Consider the following 24,910-nt stretch of genomic DNA (forward strand, 5'->3'; position numbering starts at 1 on the left):
AGAGTAGGGCAATTGCCGCTGTTATTTGGTTAGCACCGCAGTCTAGGAACCCAATTAAACAGGAAAGTATTCTGATAATTAGGTCTCATTTCATTGATTTCCGTGTGAGAAAGGGTCTTCACATGCATCTGAAGGGACTTCATTTACTCAAACACGGGAGAGTAAATAAGACTGATCTTATTTCCAGTTGCATGTCTTTGGAATGCTAAAAATACCTACCTACCTTTTTAGACTAAAGCAGAAGACTGTAAAGTGGAACCTACAGAAACAGAAGAGAGAGGCACTGAATTAAAGACTGAAACAAAAGAGGAGGAAGACCAGCCAAGTACTTCAGTTACCCAGTCGTCTCCAGCCCCAGGACAGTCAAAGAAGAAAAGTAAGCATCTTAGGCTCTGTTCCTGGCGGTGGGGGAAAAAAACCTAAGGGCTTTAGAAGAATGGGATCAGGCATCCAGCTCCGTGGGCCTTGGAAATTGACTTTAAAGTGACTTCATTCAGCTTGGAGCACTTGGTCTGGTCTCTGTTATTACGAATGTTGGATAAGATTTTACCTATTTTTATAAGGTGTATTTGCTTCCTGGAATCACTGGGTCAGGCATACCCATCATTTCATCAGGGTTGGGTGGTTAACATCCTGTCCAAATTATCTTTTTCAGAGTGAAATTGTCAAGTAATATTCTTAACTGAAATGCAGAAAATAATAATAATCACATTTATTGTCAACCCGTGCACCAGGCACTGTGCCACACACCTGCATTCTCATCTGATAACTTCACGACAACCCTGTGAGGCTATTGAACCCATTTTACAGGCAGGAAAGCTGAGGGTCAACAAGGTTGAGTAACTGGCCCCAGCTTGCTCAGCTGGTAAGCGATCCCAGGCCAGCTGAGGCAGAGTCTCTGCTCTGAACCATTCTGAATATGGATGAGTCAAGCAGGCAAACAGCGCTGCCTAGCACCACATTAAACTCAGACAATTCCCACAGAAGTTAACTCGTTTTTAGGGCTAGAACTTTCTGTGGCCCAAGTGGGACTAACTCAAGGGGGCATCTCCTTGCTTCTGGAGATGATAGATAGATAGATAGATAGATAGATAGATAGATAGATAGATAGATAGATAGATAGATAGATAGATATCAGCGTTCCATCAGTACATGTACTTTAAAATATTTGGTTAAGATTATTTTCATTTAAAAATAAGGTTTGTGTATAATTGAGGTGTTTTCTTTAATGTAGTCTGCAATGAACCCAATCTCACTATTAGGAATCTCTCTTTAAAACAGCTAATCTCACAAGTTTGCTCAAATTCTGTTTTATCTTGAGTACAACCAAGTGTGAGAGACAAAAAAGCCTCTCCCATCTGTTTGATTATTTTCATGGCAACCCCATCATGAGGTGAAAAATATCTAAAGCACTAATAAGTATACTCTGCTGAAGATAAAACTAATTTGTATCTAGTAGAAACAAGGCCTCTGCCCAGAGTGTGTTTTTAAAGCTTAAACTGGACCCTTAATGACTAGCTTCTTGAATGATAGCTTAAGTTAATTCCATTAGGGACACAGCAACAAATCTTTTCTAATCTTTGGGGATCATACTGAGAACACATTTGAATGTAACTTGATCAACTGAGTCCATGGTTCTCTCCTAACAATTTAGTTCTCTCTTTCCTTAAACTGTTGATTGGATAAAATAACCTTTTTAGATAGTCCACCAAAAGGAGGGTTTATTCGGGAAAAGAAAACAAAACTACCACAGCAGTGTGGGAACATGCACCTTCTGGCCATCCATCCACATGCGAGTGGGGGCAGGGAGGAGGGGAGGGCTCTCCCAAGAAGGCCCTTACATATTAACTTCCTGCCACAGGAAGTTGGGACTAGAGAGTAACAGGAAGCCCAGCTCCATCCATAGACCTCCCAGCTCCCGGGTCAGTTTTCTTACAGTGCCAGTTTGCTTTTATCAGAACCTAACATTTGCCATTAAAATTGTAACTATGTCCTCCTCCTAAGTTCTAGGAGGGGCTCTTCCCTTCAGCGGTTCTAATACCTTCAGTGATAAGAGAGTGCTAGGTCCAATTTCTGACTTGTTAAATAGTGATATCAGGAATGAGGACTCCTTCCTATTCTTGCTTGACAGCATCCCCCTCCCATTGCCAGTATCTTTCTGGAATATTATTTTAATAAGTCTCTTCATAAATTTTGGAAGGATTAGGATTATTTTTCTACTTGATCAAGACATCTTAACTAAATTTCAGACAGAAAAATTAGCTGAGTCATGAAAGGTGCTTAAAGATGACTAGACATGGTGTTTTGAAGATGCTACCTGATGCAGACCAGGAAGGTGCGCCCTTAGTAGTATTTTATAGGGACAGTGTAAGCAACTTTGTGTTTGTATTTCCTTAGATATTTTGATAGCTTCAACTTGAACATTTTTTTCATCTTTTGCTTAATTTATAACTACTTTCAAATGTACTCTTAAGTTTTCAAACCAGAAGAGCTACGTCAGGCACTGATGCCAACATTGGAGGCACTTTACCGACAGGATCCAGAATCCCTTCCCTTCCGTCAACCTGTGGACCCTCAGCTTCTAGGAATCCCTGTAAGTATGTGGTAGTACTTCTGATTTTGGTTTTTAAGTTGTTAACAGCTTTATTCAGATAAGATTTACATATTATACAAGTCACCCGTTTAAAGTATATACAATTCAGTGGTTTTTGTGTATACACAGAATTGTGCAGTCTTTACCACAGTCAGTTTTGGATCATTTTCATCAACCCGCAGAAGAAACCCCACATCCATAAGCAGTCACTCCCCATTTCCCTCACAACCCCCTCTCCCGCCACCTCTAACCAACCATTAGTCTGCTTTCTGTCTCTGGATTTGTCTATTCTGGGCATTTCATTAAATGGAATCATACCATATAGTATGGGATTCTTTGTGACTGGCTTCTTTGACTTAGCATAATGTTTTCAAGGTTCATCTGCATCGTACCATGAGTCATATTTCATCCCTTTTTATGACCCAGCAATATTCCTTTGTATGCCTATACCACATTTTGTTTCTTCATTTGTTGATAAGACAGACATTTGGGTTGTTTACACTCTTTTGGCTGTTGACACTAGCGCTGCTATGAATATTCACATAGAAATTTTTGTGTGTCTGTTTTTATTTCTCTTGGCATATGCCTAGGAGTGGGATTGTTGGGACATACAGTTTATTTTTATCACTTGAGTAGCAGTAATTCATGATGGAAAAGATGGACCCAAATTAGCTTCACTGCTTTTTTTTTTTTTTTTTTAAGATTTTTATTGGGGGGTTTGGGGGATGGGAACAGCACTGGGGAATTGGGGGAAGGGGAACAGACAAGTTGCTGTCCTTTAGTTCTTCAGTCTAGTTGTGGAGGACGTTGCTTCACTGGCCCAAGTTGGCACCATCATTGCGCTCTTCCCGGGTGAGGCAGATCAGTCGCCGGCTCTGGACGGCCGCTCACTGCGGCTGCTGGCCGCTCACGCTGGCTGCTGGTTACATACGGTAGCCCATGGCAACCCACTGCAGCAGGGGCTGCAGCCTACACCGTAGCCGGCGACTCACGGAAGCCCAGCTCCAGGTTGAGCTGTTGTTCAGCATCTTTTAGATGTGGAGGGCAGTGTCACTGGCCCTCATATGTGGGATCCAAACCGGGGCCCTCTGGCATCCCAAGCCAGTTTTTAACCATCGCGCCACTCGGCCGGCCAGCTTCATCTGCTTTTAAAGTTGCCTTTATACACCAGGCTGCAGACAGGCTTCATTTGAGGGTTTTAAGTGGCATTAGATAAGGCAATGGAATGCTTTGAGGGGCAAAAATCCCATAGAAACTTCTTTTTTCTATGTTTTTCTGTGGCCTTAGATGGATCACTGATGCCCTCTGGATTTAGTTTCCTCATCTGTAGGTCCTTTTAGTACTAAAACATTAAGGAGTTTTTAAGTGGTGGCACATATACTATATGGTACAGTATCTAGAATCACTACAGTAGACCATCAGCCTGCGGTCTGGGAAGTCTGGTAGCTCTGTTACTCTCTCTGCCCTCTGATTTGCTTCAGATCTCTGCAGACTAATGATTTAAAGAAGTGTTGGATATCAGTCAACTTTTTGTAATGTCAAAGACTTGACATTATCTGGAAAATTAATGGTGATAAACAATGAAGAGACGCCATCTACCTTGAGTGTACTGAGACTGGGGTAATGTTGTTTGGTGTCATTTGTCCTTCTAGGATTACTTTGATATTGTGAAGAGCCCCATGGATCTTTCTACCATCAAGAGGAAGTTAGACACTGGACAGTATCAGGAACCCTGGCAGTATGTGGATGACATTTGGCTGATGTTCAACAATGCCTGGTTATATAATCGGAAAACATCGCGGGTGTACAAATACTGCTCCAAGCTGTCTGAGGTCTTTGAACAAGAAATTGACCCGGTCATGCAAAGCCTTGGTTATTGTTGTGGCAGAAAGGTAAGAAATTTCTGGATAAAAATTGTGTTGAAAACTTGACTAGTTAGAATCCTGAAGCATCAGCTTATAAGCTCATCTGGAGTAGGGACTTGATCATAATCACCTGTGGTGCATATACCTGGCATGTACTGGTGTTCCTGTGCATACCAATTCACAGTGAGCTCCACTTGTCCTATTGAGTTCTTTGGTAAATGGTGGAAGGACATCACTGCTAAGCCTACTCAGAGTCATGAGCTAGAATGGTTTTAGTTCTGTGAACTCTGAGAAATTGACATAGCCCATTATGATCAACACAAATGAGAACTAAGTCTTCACTGACTTGTTTTGATTTGCCAATGTAAATATCCTATCTTGTCTGTCAGGCCTGTCTACTATGTAATGAATGGTTTCTTTTGCAGTTGGAGTTCTCTCCACAGACACTCTGTTGCTATGGCAAACAGTTATGTACAATCCCTCGTGATGCTACTTACTACAGTTACCAGAACAGGTAAGCTGGACCATGTATGGCCCGTGGTTCATGTGTCCGCGCTGCTAGAGAGTGCATGCAGATGGACCAACATACAAACAGTCACAGTTCACATGGAACTTGCTTGAAAACAACTGTACAGCACAAGTTCTGGCTTTTGCATTCTGCCTTAGTAAAATTAGACAGTTTTCTAGCAGAAAGTAGCTTTGCATCAGATGTCTGGGATCCCTATTAATAAAAATATAAAAGACAACAACCAAAGGCCTTGGGAAGCAACTTTGTGAGTTGGTGGCACAGATGGGATTACACCCCAAGTCCCACTTCTTTTTCCACTATCCTTTCATAGCTTACCACAGCCTGAGGCAAAACTGAGATTTTCAAACTAATTAGTCTTTCTACTTGTCCATGAAATTGCTGCTGGCTATCTCATTTCCCAAAAACTACCCACCCAGAAAACTTTTAACCAAAAGTTAGCCAGCACTATATTTTTGGAAATGATTCTTTTTTGTGTGTGGCCTATCCCTAAGTATGTGAAAACAGAGGATTCCAGAGTATTTTCTTTGCTTCTATTAAGCAAATAAAAAAGAACACCTCCAAAAATAGCTGTGTACCAGACTGTTGCTGACATAAACATGTAATATGACAGTGGATGGTAGGGTTCTAATAAATTAGGCACTTCTGCCTTCTTGTTTCTCCTGCCCAAATAATGGCTGTAATTACAAAAATTGCACTCACTTATCTATCTTAACCATGATTTGTCTCCTGTGTTCAGTAATCAGCCTATAATATAGCTTGCATAGGGTGTTTACTTGGGTCTCTGAGGCAGTATAATAGCAAGGCTGGGCAGGTAATACTCTTTACTTTAATGAAACCAAGCCCATGGAGGTGGTTTTTTGCTGAACTTGTGTACTACAGATGCATTTCTAGCTTTGAAAAAGTCACTTGAACTTTTTGTTTACCAAAAGTTAGTGCACCCTCGTAGTGTTTTGTAGACATTAGAATCCAGTTTTTTACTCCTTAAAACCTAGGAAAAGTGGGTCTCAAGTTGTTTTAAGCACCTTATGTTCAAAAAAAGCAAGAAACAGCCAGCATGAAATTTTCCTGATGCTGTAATCTTGACATACCATTTTTGGATCTTTAACATCAATCTACAGTTTTATAATCTTCGCACCAAGGAACATGTAATCGTGTGCCTGTGTACACCACTGCCTTTCTTTGCCTTTCAAGTATGTCAGTCGATGGTTACAATCAGTGTTTAACTGCTTGTGCAGATTTTTCATTGAAATTTTTTTTTTTATGTGGCTGTGGGGGTTTAAAAAGAAATTTTGGTGTTTTCAACCCACAATTGTTTTTAGATGATTGTTTCCTTGTATTGTATCCTTAGTGCATTTGAGGGGGGAAGTGGAGAGAAGTGTGATTGTTATGTTTAGGTAACAGTAGCAATTCTCTCCCCAGTGTATTTAGCCTCCTCCCTCCTTTTGATTATTTGCCTCAATTAGCATTAGTTACTATACTGAAAGGGTGTAGGTCTGTGTAAGTGAAACTTTTTATTTGCTGTAATCATTTGCTACTTGTGATCCCATTTGAGATATTTAATGCTAATCTGTGCTTTGCCTTGGCTTTCTGCTTTGTGTTGTCTTGTCTTGCTTTTATGTTTTTTGTCCTGCAATCCCTCATTTCTTCGTTTGTTTTGTGTTTTTTTTTTCTCCCTCATGCTTGTCGTTGTCCGCACTTGGCTTTGATTGCAAAACAAAAAAACCAAAACAAAAAAAAACCAAAACAAAAAAAAAACCCATACTGTGGGTCCCATAAATCTGCATCATTGAATGTCCTTGTCGCCGTTGATGACCTGCTCTCTGCTCCCGTCCCCCTCCTTGGCCTGCTGTGATTGGTGGCTTCGTTGCTTGGCTTGGGCTGTGTTGTGTGAACGGAACAGTTCACCCCAGTATGGCCTTCTTGCCGACAGGTATCATTTCTGTGAGAAGTGTTTCAATGAAATCCAAGGGGAGAGCGTTTCTTTGGGGGATGACCCTTCCCAGCCTCAAACGTAAGTAACGGCATTATTTTGGAAACTGCTGTCTTATTTCTGATTGTTGTCAGGTGATTATGCTCTGGCTTCTAAGTGGTCTTGGGTTATGCTATCCAGTATGGTAGCCATTAGCCACAGATGGCTACTTAAATACAAATTGATTAAAAGTAAATAAAATTAAATTGTTTCTCATTTCCATTAGCCACATTTCAAGTGCTTGGTAGACACCTGTGGCTAATGGCTGCCATATTGGTCAGGACGGGTAGAAAATATTTCCATCATAGCAGAAAGTTCTATTAGTAATACCATCAGCACTGGCTGGTCATTTTAGATATGTTTCTTCTATAAGCAAACAATCAGCTTCTCTCCTAAAAATTGAACTGTAGTGCAAGGGAACTTTATTATTAACTGTTTTGAGTTTGAGGGACTTGAACAAATGACTACCTTATAGCCTTCTCATATAGGTTAATAATCACTATTATTGTGACTATCACTATCATTGAACATTAGTGGTTTTGGAGCTTGTTAAGAGTAACTTAATTAGAAAGAGACTTCGTTGGACTTTTGTGATCTTACAAGCTGTTTGGTAAATGCCAAGAAAAAATTTCAAACACATCCTCAACTTCCTCATAGTACTTCTAATCTCTAAGATTTAGTTAGACACTGTATTTCAAATTTAGACTGTTTTTGGAAGAACTGTTTGGAGTTCTTTCAGTATACTTCAGCTTCTTTTCTGGTTTAACTTGTAATAGACAGAAGCAACCGAGAACATTCCAAAAGTATGGAATTGTTATTTCTACAGCAGGGCTTCTGAGAAAAACAGGTTAATTTTTCCAGATTGGGTTTTGAAGTTGCACTCTTCCTCAGTCACCATTGCGGTACAGTGTGGTGGGGTCAGGTGCTGTTCTGGAGACTAGGTACTGGGTCCACTTGAGCCTTAGGGAGATTTTCTTACCCTTGGATAAAACAGGGAAGTTGGCTCTAGCTGGGTTCCCCTGATGTGACAAAAGAAGGCAGCCTTACTCTTGGTACTGTTGAGTGTCTTACCACGTGTTCTGAACCTCTGACTTTGAACACTGAACAAACGCCCTTCCACTTCTGCAGGTCTGGAGTGGGACTGTCTGCATCACTGACAAGCTCCCAGGCCTGCTGCTGCTGGTCTTCAGAGCACACTTTGAGTAGCAAGGCCTTAGGCCTGGTAGAGATGTATGTCTAGGCTGTAACTAGTGGGACACAGTTTAAACGTGGAGGTGTTCTCATTTTTGTCAAGAAGAATCACAGTAGTCAGAGTTGGGCCCCCTGAAGTTTATTTTAGGTAGAGAATTATAAGACTGTTAACTTCTGTGTTTGTGATACTGAGTAGTGTGGTATGCTAGATTTCAGGATGGGAGATCATGTGAAAATTTTTAAATGAATACTATAAAATATTTTTACCCTTTAAAACTACAAGTAGCCTAAAGTGTGCATTCTTTTTCTCTTTTTTCCTCTTATTTTTATTTTTTCTTATTTTTTTCTTTTGTTTTTTTCTTTTCTTTTTGTTTTAAAGTGTGTATTTTTAATATTGAAATTTTCTATTAACAAAAAGTTGTTTGACTAGACTTTCTAAAAAATGAGTATTATTTTTAAAAGTGGTTTAGCTCCCTCTATACACACGATCTTTCAGTCTAAGAACATTAAACTATAAAAGACATAAATAGCTAATATTAAGAGTAGCAGGCAAGATTTTAAAAGGAAAAGAAAGGGCCGGGCAAGTGGCTCAGTTGGTTAAGAGCTCGCTCCAGAGTGCGAGCTCTGAGCAACACGTCGCTGGTTCAATTCCCGGCCTGAGCTGAGCTGCTGATGAGCTGCCAACAGGTGGCAGGATGGCTCAGCTTAAAAAAAAAAAAAAGGAAAAGAAGACGCTCATGTTTCTATTGGGTTGTCAGAAAAGTCATGACGCATTTTTGCAACGAAAAACAGAAAAAATATGTCATGATTTTTCCGACAACCCAGTAGTTCTGGGTTCTCCATTTCCTACAAGGAGAAATAGATTTACTATAAAGTCCTTTCCAAAAACACAGGCTTTCCTTTATGTAAACGTGCACTTTGCGGGAGCCAAGACTATACCTTTTTAACGATCTCCAGTATATTGTTATGAGATGGAAATAATCCACTTACAGTATGAGATTTGTTCCTTGGGTTAGACCAGTGGTCACAGTGCTCATTGTTCTGTATCACTTTTTCTCATTGCGTCCCTCTTCTCTCCTTAGTACAATAAATAAAGAACAGTTTTCCAAGAGAAAAAATGACACACTGGATCCTGAACTGTAAGTATTCCTGAATACTCAGGACACTTTTTGATTTTTCTTCTTTTATTTTCTTGGTTTGCACGACCAGTGAGATGATTGTATATTCTTGGACTAAATCTACATAACATACATCTAACATAGATGGTAGAAATGTGGAAGTGTACATTACAGTTAGTATTCATTTACATTTCACTAGATCGACCTATTATTGGTGTTCTGTAGGCCCAGGTGTCCCATCCCTGTTGTCCTCTGCATTTTCAGACAAGTGCACAGTCCCCTCCTTACAGTGAGACCTTTCAGAGCACTGAGATGTCCAGTATTCTAGGCATTCCTAGAATGGCTTGGATGGTGTCAGACTCATTGGGAAGTTTAAGCAGCACTGATCTTCCACTTTTTTTACTGCCTTTCCACAGTTACATTTAATAACTGAATTTAATTTCTTTCTAAATTTGTTCTACATGGTAGTAACACTAAAGAGCTTTTAAAAATTCATAACTTTTTTAAAGTATTTCAATTATTTGGATGTGAGCTTGACTATCTTTGGAATTGTCAGAAATCAGGGAGTATTTGAAGTTTTGTTTTTTGGCTTTTTATTTCCAGATTTGTTGAATGTACAGAGTGTGGAAGAAAGATGCATCAGATCTGTGTACTTCATCATGAGGTCATCTGGCCATCTGGGTGAGACCCATCAGTATTTTCTCTAGACATTTTTTTTAATAGATTTTAGGGAGTTTTTATCTCCTTTGCTATGATTATATCATCTTCAAACTTACTGTCTCTAAAAATTGTTCTTTGGATTGGGAAATGATAATTAAAATCCAGTTTTAAAACATTAACCTAGAATCCAAAAACATCGATCTTTCTCTTGCATGCATTGTTTTAATCCGTATACAAATATTTTACTGGTTTATATTTTAACATTATTTTGTGATCATTATACATTTTGAAAGATTTACCAAGAGATAACAAGAAATCTCTAGCACCTGGCAACTATAGCAAGGAGGTGTTAGATGCAATTAAATTTGCCAGATTTTAAGGGCCAGCCGAGTGGCTGAGTTGGTTAAGAGCTCGCTCAAGAGTTTGAGCTCTGAGCAACAGCGGTGCGAGTCCCAGCCCAAGCTGAGCAGCCACTGAGCTACCAATAGGTGGCAGGATGGCTCAGCTAAAAAAAATTTAAAAAAAAATTTTTTTTGTTTTTTTGCCAGATTTTAAATGTTACTTACACTGCAGTAGAAAGATTAGAAGGTACAGGTATGGAGGGTATCAAGGGAACACCTCTGTTGCTCCCTCTGAGAAAACGTCTCTCTGTTAATGGTATAGTAAATGGTGGCCCTGGTTAGGATTTGATCTAAATATCTTTGGGGCGATTGCACAATAAGTTACATGGCTGTTGTCCACTGAAAGACAGAGATGCATAAAATGACTAGATAGGGACTTAAGTGAACTAGCTATTCTTGGGCCCCATGTTCTGTTTCTGAATACTCTCTACATATTTACCTAAGCGGCACATCATCAGTGATTTTGATAGCAATAAGTGGATTATTGTCCATTATAACACTTACCTGCTAATGTTATGGGCCACTTCTCACCCTCCAAGAATGGGGCTGATGGCTGCTGTTCCAAGGGAAGGGAGAAGGGTGTCTGTGCGTCAAGTGACTCATTAGGATGGAATCTCTACACTGTCCTCTGCTTTTCTTGGACTGATTGTTGATGCTGGTTTGCAGGTTACAGGAAAGTGGAGGCCAATTAACAAATTTCCAGAAAATAACACAGGAAAGTTGTAATAGTTGATGTTTATATGGCTCGTCTTTAGAGATGCATTTTTAGTGCTCTCCTTAACTACAGAGTGGGTGAGAGTAACTAAGAGACTTGCAGTGGTTCTTATAACTTCAGATCTGTCAGCTAGTTGATGAGTTCACATTTTTATAAGAAAGTCTACTTCTGTACACATCCTTATGTAATTGCAGGAACAGAGAACGTACATTTGAAACCTATTGGTACTGCTATCAAATGGTACTTATTTACATTCCCACCAGTAACATATAGACTTTTGCCAGTGTGATTGGTCAGAAAACAAAATTCATGTTTTAATCTGTAATCCTTCATCTTTTTACATCTAAGCCAATTTATATGCCCTTCATGTCTTTTTGCCTGTTTTTCAGTTAGGTTTTTCCCCCCTTTTTTTGTTAATGATTATCTACAAGCTCATTGTATTTTGGTTGTATTATCTCTATTATATATTTAGAAATATTTCTCCCAGGTCATCTTTTGAGTTTTAACTTTATACCTTCTTAAAATAAATTTTGTAGTGTACATTATTTTAATTGTTTCTGTAAGTTTTGTAAGCAAAGTCTTGATTTACATTTTAGGTTTGTCTGTGATGGCTGTTTAAAGAAAACTGCACGAACTAGGAAAGAAAATAAGTTTTCTGCTAAAAGTAAGTTTCATTCTTAAAGATACCTCTTGGCAAAACTTCACTGAATCATAGTTAAGAATGAACCATCCAAAATAAATTACTTTGTTTCAACCTTATTTAAAATATTTAACCAAACTAAAAATAAATAACTTCTCTAAGATGTACTTTAAGTTGAACTGTAATGTACTTTCTGGTGTGAAATTTTCTGTAATGTACTTTCTGGTGAAAAAAATTTTCAAGGATCAGGATTTGTAAAATACAGAATCTGGGTTTTTTTTCTTGTTCCTACATTTCTACATATTTGGGGCATTTCATAACAGGGGCCAGATGTGGGATATTTGTCCAGTATTGCCATCCCACAAGTGAGGCCCTTGGTTTTTTCCATACTTTTAGAGGGGCTGCTTTTAGACCTAAGTGATCTTTTCAGTTGAGGGTGGGGCAGGAAGGTAGTCAAAACTTTTATCATACAATTAATTGATATGAACTTATTATAGTATTTGGTTTAGCTTTGTAATTAGCCTTTGCAGTTTTTTCCTGACCTACAGGTTGCTTTTATTCCTGCAAGGTTTCTCCTAATACCCAGCCTTCTTTATTTTAATTATTTTTGCAATCAAGGCTAAGTGCATATTGATGTTTGTTCTATTTGTTAACTCTTCTGACATTGGAAAGTCTTCAAAATAAAAAGTTAGGGAAAATACCATTTAAAAAGTATAGGCTAGCATGCTTGCTGTTTAGCACATATACTAAAATTGGAATGATACAGAGGTCAGTGTGGCCCCTGTGCAAGGGTGATAACAAATTCACGAAGTCTTCCATGACAAAAAAAAAAAATTTTTTTAAGTATTAACTACATTGCTGACTTTTAACAAAATCCAGCAAGTTATTCTATTTGTATTGAAAAAAGCAGAAGTGAGATTTGATATTGAACCTTACAACCGACAGTAATAAATTTGTATCTTGGTCACTATTGAAGTTTTGTTTTTTGGTTTTTTTTTAAGATTTTTATTGGGGAATTGGGGGAGGGGAACAGACAAGTTGCTGTCCTTTTGTTCTTCAGTCTAGTTGTGGAGGACGTTGCTTCACTGGCCCATGTTGGTATTATCATTGCGCTCTTCCCGGGTCAGGCAGATCGGTCGCCGGCCACTGAACGGCCACTCACAGCAGCTCTTGGCAGCTCATGCCTGCTGCCGGCCGCTCATGGCAGCCCAGCTCCAGGTCGAGCTGTTATTCACCATCTTAGCTGTAGAGGGCGCAGCGTCATTTGCCCTCTATGTGGAATCCGAACCGGGGCCCTGCTGCTCAGAGTTGGCGTCCCAATCCAACTCTTAACCAACGCACCACTTGGCCAGCCCACTACTGAACTTTTGACTTCTGCATTCCTAGGGTTGCCATCTACCAGGCTTGGCACCTTTCTGGAGAATCGGGTGAATGAATTTTTGAGGCGACAAAATCACCCCGAGTCAGGAGAGGTCACTGTTCGGGTAGTTCATGCTTCTGACAAAACCGTGGAAGTCAAACCAGGCATGAAAGCAAGGTACCTAGTAATTTTCCCTTTTTCTGCCCTGTGGGTCCACAGTTGCTCGTACCTGGTTGTTGATTCTAACCTGCCTGAATGACATGTTGTGGGTTTTCCCTCCCATCTGAATTGTGTAGGTTTGTAGATAGTGGAGAGATGGCAGAATCCTTTCCATATCGAACCAAAGCTCTCTTTGCCTTTGAAGAAATCGATGGTGTTGACTTATGCTTCTTTGGCATGCATGTTCAAGAGTATGGCTCTGACTGTCCCCCACCCAACCAGAGGTAGGATTTACTGTGGCTGCCTTCTAATGTGTGTGGGAGTTTGAAGTTAGGTAGCAAAGCATAATGGACAAAAAACTGGTTGCTACACTTGGTTTGGAAACGCAGATTCTCAAGTGTAGTACATAGTGAAGTGAAACCAAAAAAAAAAAAAATACTGCTCAATATTGCTCTTCTGCGGTCGTAGTAATAAGGAAAGAGGGATAGCAGCCTGGAATGAAAAACAAACTCACTACTTTCCAGAAATTGGTCTTAAATCTAGATTGTATTAAGTACCTTGCTGAGAGGTATATGAAAGAATGTCATACAAAGGAGGTAGAATATGGTTTAGATTTCTTGTTTCCAAAGTAGTATGAAGGCCAGAATCAGAATGCTGCCAGAATATATTTGGATTCATAAGTACTGACCTATGTATGATATATCATACTATGTTTCAGGCACTGTTAGGTGCTGAGGCTAATAGAGCCATAGGGTTCACAGTCTAGTCATTTACCTAACTGAATACTGTGTCATAAGTGTTACAAATGACAAGGTGAGCAAAAAGCACAGAAGAATGTGTTCTTAGCCACATCAGTAAGAACTCATTACCTAACTTGCCTTGGTTTCTTTCTCCCCGTTTGGTGTAGGAGAGTATACATATCATACCTCGATAGTGTTCATTTCTTCCGTCCTAAATGCTTGAGGACTGCCGTCTATCATGAAATTCTAATTGGATATTTAGAATACGTCAAGAAATTAGGGTAAGCATATTGATAACAAATGCCATTTTTAAAAACAATTACTTTAATTAGTTTTAAACATTATTGTGGTGAGACATAGGTTACAACGTGCGAATATGTGACTTTTGCCTCTTTTCTCAACTTTGGTTTCCATCTAGAACTATAACCTGAACTTGGTTGGCAATCCTTTGATGTTACCAATAGGAAAGAAATGGATATTTTGACCCTAGTTGCAAGCATCCCAGATTAGTTTTTTTGTTCAGTTAAACTTTTCGTTACAGTTTGATTTGAAGGTTGATTGTTATTCATTTTGGACCAAAACCTTAAACATTTGCATTTGATCCTTTTACACCTGGGTATCAAAACAAAAAGCAAAGGTCTAGCAATAAAAAGTCTTTAGACTTGTTCCTCACCTTCAAGGTCTCTCTCTATGTGCTTGAGAATATTCACCACCTCACCTTGCAGGCCGTTCTTAACAATTTGCGTTTCATTTAGCTTTCTTGTCACAATGGATCAATTTTCCGTTGGATTGTAGCTTTCATTTGATCTTTAAATGCAAATTTTGGATATAGGGATCCGCCAAAAGCAAGCCTCCAGGAGCACTCCAAGAACTAGGCCATGTGAGGTCCATTGTTAGTGCTGTGAGTACATGTAGTTCTGGCCTAAGAATTTTGATCAGATGCTGGATTGCATACTTTTGTGTTATCTTGGGGGAAATCACTGCTTTCTATACTGACTCTACCTTGTAGAGTTGTTTAAAGTGTGGCATTCTTCCCAGAATGGATGATCTTTTCTTTTGAATGTTCCTTCTCTTTCTGTTGTTAGTTACACAACAGGGCATATTTGGGCATGTCCTCCAAGTGAGGGCGACGACTATATCTTCCATTGCCACCCTCCTGACCAGAAGATACCCAAGCCCAAGCGACTGCAGGAGTGGTACAAAAAGATGCTTGACAAGGCCGTGTCCGAGCGAATTGTCCATGACTACAAGGTCAGGAGGAGTGGGGGGAGTGATATAAGCCGAAATCCTGCTGCTGCTCTGTATTCTGCCTCTTCACTATCTTAACACAAATCTTCTGTTCTCTCTCTTCCGTGCAATTTATAAAATTACTAATTTGGTAAAGTGTGTTTATTTTGCCTGAATTATTAGTAAGATGAAGTGTGTCTGGCAAAATGTTTAAAAATTGCTAAATCTAACCAGTTGAGTATATCGGTATTTAGTACTCTCTTTATTTTTCTGTACAGTCAAACTTTTTCAAAGTAAGAAAAGTTAGGCTTGCAAAGAGTCTTTGGTCAACAAACCCTCTTTTAAAGATGTGACTAATTAAAAAATGTATTCTTAGTAGCCATTTGTGATTATAGGGTATCTCAAGATAAGAACTTGAACTACTAAATTTCTTACCTGTTTTTACTCACGGGCAGGAAATCATCAACTGGATGTTTTCCCAAGAGGCACAGTAAATCATTCTGTAGCCATACAGTTTTCCAGTATTCATAATTTGAGTCGTGTTGAACATATTTCTCAGTGAAAGCTGCCAAAATTCCAAAGATGGGTACAAGACAGGCCATGCCTTACATCGCACTGCCTTTTGCCCTCAGCAGTGGTAAAGGCCACTGTGTGAACACCTCTGCTGCTGCTGCCATGGGTCCCAGCAGGGTAATAGGGTAGTCCACGGCTTGGTTATATAAAGGCAGGTAATCTCCCTGCTCTCCTGGGTGGAGGAAAGAAAAACAGAAATACTGTCTGAACACTGGGCCTTCTCACTGTTTATGACACACTGTGTCATCCCAGGCATGGGGCTTAGATAGAAAGTCTCTGCCACCATTTCAGAAGACATTTTAGTCCTTGGGGCTTCTTATGTCTGTTAGCTGTGACTGCTTCTGTATAATAAATATTTCTTTCTTAAAAAAATAGAAGTTTCAGTTTGTACATGGATATTTTCACAGGATATTTTTAAACAAGCTACTGAAGATCGATTAACTAGTGCAAAGGAATTGCCTTACTTTGAGGGTGATTTCTGGCCCAATGTTCTGGAAGAGAGCATTAAGGAACTGGAACAGGAGGAAGAAGAGAGGAAGCGAGAGGAAAACACCAGCAATGAAAGCACGGATGTAAGGGCTCTGCATTTTTCTCTCCAACTCCTACCTTGATTCTCATGAATAATCCAGAAGTGAGCTTAAACTTTCAGCTTGGTCTTACAGATCACAGGTGTGAAAGAGCCCTTTAAACTGACTTAAGTTACTGAGGTTCTACTTCTATGGTTTTAAACCTTTTTGGTATCAGACTTCCTTTTTAAATGGAATCTTGGATACCCAGTATGGAAACTGAGGGGAAACCCTGGAAAACTGATAGAAAATTTCGTTTCTAGAGCAGGGAGTTGGCAATACCTTCTGTAAAGGTCCAGATTATGAATATTTTGGGCCTTGCAGGCCATGTATCATCTCCAGCACATTCTGTTTTGTTTTGTTTAACAACTCTTTATAAATGTGAAAAACAGTCTTAAGCCAGACAAACCAAAAACAGGCCTGGACCACAGTTTGCCGGTCATTGTAGGAGGATCCTCTGAGGAGCTTTTCTGGGTCTGTTATTTCCCCATAGCTTATCTAGAATTGCCCTCATTGAGTTGGACCTACTAAAGTCACCCTTAAATAGTCTGCTAAAGAATTCTTTACAGCCTTGTTGTTTAAATGCATTGACTGAATCTTTTTGAAGGTTTTGGGGGGAGGGTTGTTTGTGCGTTTTAGAGCAGGCTCATAAAATTGTAAAAGGTGAGTGGAAGGAAATTAATCCAAGTCCTCGGCTCACCACTTCATACACCCCTCACTACTCCACACTGGCACTCACTCCTTGTTCTCCAGCCTCAGCTCTGGGGTAGGGTGGCTCCATCTCAGGGGTCTCCTAACTGTGGGCTCTTCTGGTCAGAAAGCTGTAGGCTGCCATTGTCTTAACGAAGGACCTTAGTGCAGGGGTTCTTCACCAGGAGAAAATCAGTACAACGTTAGTAAACATTAGTTTACTATAAGTAACAGCTTAAAAAAGAGGGTGAGTAAAGAGCAGTCAATGGAAGGCATAACATTATGATCTCTAGTTTCAAAGAAAGGAGAGTCTGTTTACCAATATATTGTTCAGATACTTCCTACCAAAATGTTAACATTTGCTTGTCTCCCTTGTGGTATCCTGCAGGTAACAAAGGGAGACAGCAAAAATGCTAAAAAGAAGAATAATAAGAAAACCAGCAAAAATAAGAGCAGCCTGAGTAGGGGCAATAAGAAGAAGCCAGGCATGCCCAATGTATCCAATGACCTCTCACAAAAACTGTACGCCACCATGGAGAAACATAAAGAGGTAAGATGCAGCCTCCGAGAACAGCAGAGAAACGGCAGGATCTCAAAAAAAACTGCACATTATTGTTGGCATTTATGATGTGAGCACTGGACCATTGTAAATTCCGAGGGAAGAAATCACTTGAGGAGTAAGAAGAAAATAGGATGGCTAGAGCAGGTGGTAAGAGGAGGAAATGATAAGGTTTCTTTGATTTATAGCTGTTATGAATCTACATGTAGTACAGTCTTACATAGTCGTGTGCTGCATAATGACATTTGGATCAGTGATGAACTGCATATGCACTGGTGGTCCCATGAGATTTTGGTAGAACTGAAAAATTCCCATCGCTTAGCAACGTCAGAGCCATCATAATGTCATAGCACAACACTTTATGCATGTTTATAGTGATGCTGGGGTCAACAGACCTGCAATGCTGCCAGTCGTATAAAAATATAGGTAGCACTACAATTACAGTAGTCTGCTGTATGCCATCTAGGTCTGTGTAAGTACACCATGACGAAATCACCTAATGACACATTTCTCAGAATACGTCCTGGTCATGACGTGGCGCATGACTGTAATTTTTAAAAGTATAGCATAGTTCGTGTAACTCTGTCATTTGTAATCCTCTTAGGTTTGTCCCTCCATCTGTCGTTCAGGATACTGGCTTGTTGGATGTTTTGTTTTACACCAAGCTCCTTTAGAACTCCATTGGCCATCCCAGTTTGTCTGTAATGGGACTTTGGCAAAACAAATGAATAAAAATGTTGACTATTAGCCTTCTTGAGAGTGCATTGGGAAATGGAGAGAATTGAAAAGTTAATCTTTCATGTAGGCACCTTTAACCTCTTCTCAGAGAAGTTAAAACTTTCAGTTATTTCATTATTTAAATTGCCTATTTGTTTTCAAAACATCTTCTCCCATACACCTTTCTATCCCTGTGTCTTTTTTGTTGAAGCCTAAAGAACTAAGGTCAACAGGATAGCCTAAGGCAGCGGTTCTCAACCTTCCTAATGCCATGACCCCTTAATACAGTTCCTCATGTTGTGGTGACCCCCAACCATAAAATTATTTTCGTTGCTACTCTATAACTGTAATTTTGCTACTGTTATGAATCGTAATGTAAATATCTTTTTGTTTTCCGATGGTCTTAGGCGACCCCTGTGAAAGGGTCATTCGACCCCAAAGGGGTCGCGACCCACAGGTTGAGAACCGCTGGCCTAAGGTGATGGGGGCTTAATACCATTATCTCTGCCGTGATAGTGAAATGGAAGGATTCCTGAGTTCCAGCAGGTGCCTCACTTAGATAACAATTATTAGCTGTTTCAATCAATATTTAGTATCACAGAATTCTAACATGACAGCAATTGGGAAAGGCCTTCAGAGTATATTTTAGTAGGTTTGAATTAAATAGTGGATACATACTATGACTTTGTTTAAAGATGTAAGTGGTAGTCACTTGTTAGGACTTGTTAGAATCTAAGGTGGTCAATTTAGGTTTAAATTCAAGTATTTCTTAGCTATACAGTGACACAGTGGAGTCAGTCATGATGTCTGTGATTAGAGGGTTGGCCATAGTGGACATTTCCTAGGGAGTCACCAGATGGTTTTTGTTCGCCTCTCTTTTGAATGGGGTTGTTATAGGCATTCCCCACTTGTTAAGAGTGCTTCCTCTGTGTCATTTTCTAACTCCTCTTCCTTGTTTTATGAGTGCCTTCTTTGAGTTACACTCTTAAACCCAGTATCACAAGGTCAGACACATCACAGTCCTCCCTTGATGCTTTTTAACTTCCGGCCTCTGCTAGGTGTCTCTACTCTGTGGGTGCTCTCTTATCCTCTGTTCTTTTTCTAGAAATGTGTCTTATCTTAAAGACTCTTGTTTTATTTATACAAACATTACTTCCTAAATATATTATTATAAGTCTTACTGCCACTTTGCACAGGTTTTCAGTCTCTGGAAAACTGGTAGAATATAGTGGGCAGCACAGCAGTTGCTCACACATCCTGATCTCTTGAAGGTACCATTTTATATTTTAATAGATTAATAAGAGTTTATATTTGTATACTAATTTCAAATACATATACACCAGCTTCCTATTGCAGCCTTTACACTAATGTTTATGGGAACTGATGGTTGTGTGTTTTCAAACATCAATGAACAAAATATCTGCTTCTACAGCAGCGGTTCTCAACCTTTCACAGGGGTCGCCTAAGACCATCGGAAAACATATTTTCAATGGTCTTAGGAACCGAGACACTGCTCCTCTATCCGTCTCCAGGCCCACATGCAGATACGCCCACATACGAGTACCCGGCGACCCCTGTGAAAGGGTCGTTCGATTGAGAACCGCTGTTCTACAGCAAGGAATAAGGTGGTTTTGGGTTTTTATCTTTCCCGCCCCCACCAATATTTATGGGGGTTTTGTTGTTGTTTTTCAAACTTACAGGAAAGTTGCGTAAAGAACCCCCCTCCCGCACCCTTCACTTAATCACCAATTGTTAACATTTTGCTACTTTTTTTTTTTTTTCATCCAAGGCATGGATAAAAAAGACATCCTTAGAAGGATGTCTTCTAAGCACGAAGACAAAACTATTGTCTGCACAGCCAAACTATTTTCTCACTCAGGAACTTAACCCAGTATAACCATCTAATGTCTGTTCCTTATGTGTTCCAGTTAAGGATTATGTGTCAAGTTGCCATGTCTCAATTCCCGGCCTTATTTTCGTTCATGACATGGACATTTTTCCTAAAGGGTACAGGCCAGTTGTGTAGAATGTCCCTCAACTTGGATTTGTCTGATTTGTTTCCTTTGGATTATATTGAGATTAAACCATGGGTTTGTTATTTTACAGTACACTGCTGAGGCACTGTAGCTGACCTGTGCTATACCTGACCTGGACCCTTCTTATTTTGAAGGGATTACTGAATGAAGTAGGAAAGCAAAGATGTGGATTTTAGCCCATTGTAGACAGTCTCAGAGAGGAGACCAGAGATGTATGAAGCAGGAAGGAGGGCTGTATCACTTCACCTTCCAGTTGTAAAACTTCCAGGTTTATCAGCCCCATGGCGTCTAGCCCACCTCACCTGCCCGCTGTTGTTGGTCCGGTACCTTGCAGTGCTCTAGTCCCAGAGCCAGGATGAGCTTGTCTGTTTTGCAGGTTTTCTTTGTGATCCGTCTCATCGCTGGCCCTGCTGCCAACTCCCTGCCTCCCATCATTGACCCTGACCCCCTCATCCCCTGCGATCTGATGGATGGGCGGGATGCCTTTCTCACCCTCGCAAGGGATAAGCACCTGGAGTTCTCGTCCCTCCGAAGAGCCCAGTGGTCCACCATGTGCATGCTAGTGGAGCTGCACACCCAAAGCCAGGACCGCTTTGTCTACACCTGCAACGAGTGCAAGCACCACGTGGAGACACGCTGGCACTGCACCGTGTGCGAGGTAGGCGCAGGTGGTAGGGCTGGGAGGGCGCCCCGGGGCCATGGCGTGTGATGGAAGGAGGTAGGAGGGGCCTGGCCTCATATTTGAGCGGAAGCACTGAAGGGGCTCCTCTGAAAGGGCTTTGGAGCCCAGCAGAGCATGTAAAGTGCTTTTGAATGCCTGCAGTCTTAGAGAGTTGACCTGCACCTGTGTTCTTCTCCCCCAGGATTATGATTTGTGTATCACCTGCTATAACACTAAAACCCATGACCACAAAATGGAGAAGCTGGGGCTCGGCTTAGATGATGAGAGCAACAACCAGCAGGCTGCGGCCACCCAGAGCCCGGGAGACTCCCGCCGCCTGAGCATCCAGCGCTGCATCCAGTCCCTGGTGCACGCCTGCCAGTGCCGCAACGCCAACTGCTCACTGCCGTCCTGCCAGAAGATGAAGCGCGTCGTGCAGCACACCAAGGGCTGCAAACGGAAAACCAATGGCGGCTGCCCCATCTGCAAGCAGCTCATCGCCCTGTGCTGCTACCATGCCAAGCACTGCCAGGAGAACAAGTGCCCTGTGCCCTTCTGCCTGAACATCAAGCAAAAGCTCCGGCAGCAGCAGCTGCAGCACCGGCTCCAGCAGGCGCAGATGCTCCGCAGACGGATGGCCAGTATGCAGCGGGCCGGCGTGGTGGGCCAGCAGCAAGGCCTACCCTCCCCGACCCCAGCCACTCCGACCACGCCAACCAGCCAGCAGCCCAGCACCCCGCAGACGCCCCAGCCCCAGCCCCCCTCCCAGCCTCAGCCCACCCCTCCCAACAGCATGCCGCCCTACTTGCCCAGGACTCAAACTGCTGGCCCTGTGTCCCAGGGTAAGGCAGCAGGCCAGGTGACCCCTCCAACGCCCCCTCAGACTGCTCAGCCTCCCCTTCCAGGGCCCCCACCTGCAGCAGTGGAAATGGCAATGCAGATTCAGAGGGCAGCGGAGACGCAGCGCCAGATGGCCCACGTACAAATCTTTCAAAGGCCAATCCAGCACCAGATGCCCCAGATGGCTCCAATGGCCCCCATGGGTATGAACCCACCTCCCATGGCCAGAGGTCCCAGCGGGCACTTGGAGCCAGGGATGGGGCCCACCGGGATGCAGCAACAGCCACCGTGGGCCCAAGGGGGATTGCCTCAGCCCCAGCAACTACAATCCGGGATGCCAAGGCCAGCCATGATGTCAGTGGCCCAGCATGGTCAGCCCTTGAACATGGCTCCCCAGCCAGGATTGGGCCAGGTAGGTATGAGCCCTCTGAAACCAGGCACTGTGTCTCAACAAGCCTTACAGAATCTTTTGCGGACTCTCAGGTCTCCTAGCTCGCCCTTGCAGCAGCAACAGGTGCTTAGTATCCTTCACGCCAACCCCCAGCTGTTGGCTGCATTCATCAAGCAGCGGGCTGCCAAGTACGCCAACTCGAATCCACAGCCCCTCCCCGGGCAGCCGGGCATGCCCCAGGGCCAGCCCGGGCTGCAGCCCCCTGCCATGCCAGGCCAGCAGGGGGTCCACTCCAGTCCTGCAATGCAGAACATGAGTCCCATGCAGCCGGGCGTCCAGAGGGCTGGCCTGCCCCAGCAGCAACCACAGCAGCAGCTCCAGCCGGCCATGGGCGGCCTGAGCCCCCAGGCCCAGCAGATGAACATGAACCACAGCACCATGCCTTCACAGTTCCGAGACATCTTGAGGCGCCAGCAGATGATGCAGCAGCAGCAGCAGCAGCAGGGAGCTGGGATTGGCCCCGGGCTGGCCAACCACAACCAGTTTCAGCAGCCCCAGGGAGTTGGCTATCCGCAACCACAGCCCCAGCGGGTGCAGCATCACATGCAGCAGATGCAACAAGGGAACATGGGACAGATGGGCCAGCTCCCCCAGGCCCTGGGAGCAGAGGCAGGAGCTAGTCTTCAGGCCTATCAGCAGCGACTCCTTCAGCAGCAAATGGGGTCCCCTGCTCAGCCCAACCCCATGAGTCCCCAGCAGCATATGCTCCCAAGTCAGGCTCAGTCCCCACACCTACAAGGCCAGCAGATTCCTTCTTCTCTCTCCAATCAAGTGCGTTCACCCCAACCTGTCCCTTCTCCACGGCCGCAGTCTCAACCCCCCCACTCCAGCCCTTCCCCAAGGATGCAGCCTCAGCCTTCTCCACACCACGTCTCCCCACAGACCAGTTCTCCACATCCGGGACTGGTAGCTGCCCAGGCCAACCCCATGGAACAAGGGCACTTTGCCAGCCCGGACCAGAATTCGATGCTTTCTCAGCTCACTAGCAATCCAGGCATGGCAAACCTCCATGGTGCAAGCGCCACGGACCTGGGACTCAGCACCGATAACGCAGACTTGAATTCAAACCTCTCACAGAGTACACTAGACATACACTAGAGACACCTTGTAGTATTTTGGGAGCAAAAAAATTATTTTCTCTTAACAGGACTGTTTTGTACTGAAAACAATTTTTTTGAATCTTTCTTAGCCTAAAAGACAATTTTCCTTGGAACACATAAGAACTGTGCAGTAGCTGTTTGTGGTTTAAAGCAAACATGCAAGGTGAACCTGAGGGATGATAGAATACAAAGAATATATTTTTGTTATGGCTGGTTCCCACCAGTCTTTTTCCCCTTGTGTGTGTGGTTCAAGTGTGCACTGGGAGGGGGCTGAGGTCTGTGAAGCCGCCACATGCTCCTGCCTTGCACCTCCAATAGGTTTTATTATTTTTTTTAAATTAATGAAAATATGTAATATTAATAGTTATTATTTACTGGTGCAGATGGTTGACATTTTTCCCTATTTTCCTCACTTTATGGAAGAGTTAAAAAAGAACATTTCTAAAACCAGAGGACAAACGGGGTTAATGTTACTTTAAAATTACATTCTATATATATAAATATATATAAATATATATTAAAATACCAATTTTTTTTCTCTGGGTGCAAAGATGTTCATTCTTTTAAAAATGTAAAAAAAAAAAAAAAAAATTTTTCCTTTCCTCCCCTCAAGTCAACTTTTGTGCTCCAGAAAATTTTCTATTCCATAAGTCTGAGCGTAAAACTTCAAGTATTAAAATAATTTGTACATGTAGAAAGAAAAATGACTTTTTCAAAATATACAGGGGCAGCTGCCAAATTGATGTATTATATTGTGGTTCTGTTTCTCGAAAGAATTTTTTTCGTTATTTTTACATCTAACAGGAAAAAATTAAAAAGAGGGTAAGAAACGATTCCAGTGGGATGATTTTAACATGCAAAATGTCCCTGGGATTTCTTCTTGGCTTGCTTTCTTCCTCCTTACCCTGCCCCCACACACACACACACTTTCTGTAAAACTTGAAAATAGAAAGCAAAAACCCTCAACTGTTGTAAATCATGCAATTAAAGTTGATTACTTATAAATATGAACTTTGGATCACTGTATAGACTGTTAAATTTGATTTCTTATTACCTATTGTTAAAATAAACTGTGTGAGACAGACAGCTGACTTTGTTTCACTTCTTACCGTCACATCTTTGTCTTAGAAGGCATCAGTTTAAGTGCCTGATGGGTAGAACTCAGAGGAAAAACCAAAAGCACTAGCTTACAGCCTCCCTGTGATATAAAGTGAATTCACAAATGGACTTTGGAAATCTTGGCCAGAGTTCAGCGGAAAACGTTACACGTACCAGCCAAATGTCAATTTTATCAATTTGAATTGATAGTAATTAGCCTTTAACATCTTGATGCAGGACCTTCTTCCATGGACCCCTGTGGGATCATATCTGCCTAAGTCACAGCAGCTCCTTGAAAAAGCAGCTCTAAAAGCTAGGGCACCGATACAGCCCTATTCTGTCACACTCCAGCCAAGAAGTCGGGGAGGTGGGGATGAGGAGAGGGAGAGCAAAGTAACAGAAATAAAACATAGGCTAAGAGATGAATCAGAGAGTCTAGTACTGTGCTAGGA

The 24,910-nt window shown here is 41.9% G+C and overlaps 1 protein-coding gene across 2 annotated transcripts in view; it reads left to right on the top strand.

The window, feature by feature from the left end:
• Positions 1–24,446, top strand: part of EP300 (EP300 lysine acetyltransferase) — a 76,658-nt gene extending 52,212 nt beyond the window's left edge. For both annotated transcript variants that reach the window (XM_019660583.1, XM_019660584.1), the window contains 16 exons: positions 232–376; positions 2,475–2,593; positions 4,246–4,485; positions 4,884–4,972; positions 6,918–6,998; positions 9,230–9,286; positions 9,869–9,946; positions 11,638–11,705; positions 13,068–13,218; positions 13,338–13,484; positions 14,108–14,221; positions 15,026–15,191; positions 16,148–16,312; positions 17,385–17,546; positions 20,685–20,966; positions 21,172–24,446. In XM_019660583.1, the coding sequence (XP_019516128.1) occupies positions 232–376; positions 2,475–2,593; positions 4,246–4,485; positions 4,884–4,972; positions 6,918–6,998; positions 9,230–9,286; positions 9,869–9,946; positions 11,638–11,705; positions 13,068–13,218; positions 13,338–13,484; positions 14,108–14,221; positions 15,026–15,191; positions 16,148–16,312; positions 17,385–17,546; positions 20,685–20,966; positions 21,172–23,358 (4,251 nt within the window). In that variant the 3' untranslated portion in view covers positions 23,359–24,446. The remainder of the gene's footprint in view (positions 1–231; positions 377–2,474; positions 2,594–4,245; positions 4,486–4,883; positions 4,973–6,917; positions 6,999–9,229; positions 9,287–9,868; positions 9,947–11,637; positions 11,706–13,067; positions 13,219–13,337; positions 13,485–14,107; positions 14,222–15,025; positions 15,192–16,147; positions 16,313–17,384; positions 17,547–20,684; positions 20,967–21,171) is intronic.
• Positions 24,447–24,910: the final 464 nt, after the last annotated feature.

This window comes from Hipposideros armiger, unplaced genomic scaffold (genome assembly GCF_001890085.2).
Source record: "Hipposideros armiger isolate ML-2016 unplaced genomic scaffold, ASM189008v1 scaffold_321, whole genome shotgun sequence".
NCBI lineage: Eukaryota > Metazoa > Chordata > Mammalia > Chiroptera > Hipposideridae > Hipposideros > Hipposideros armiger.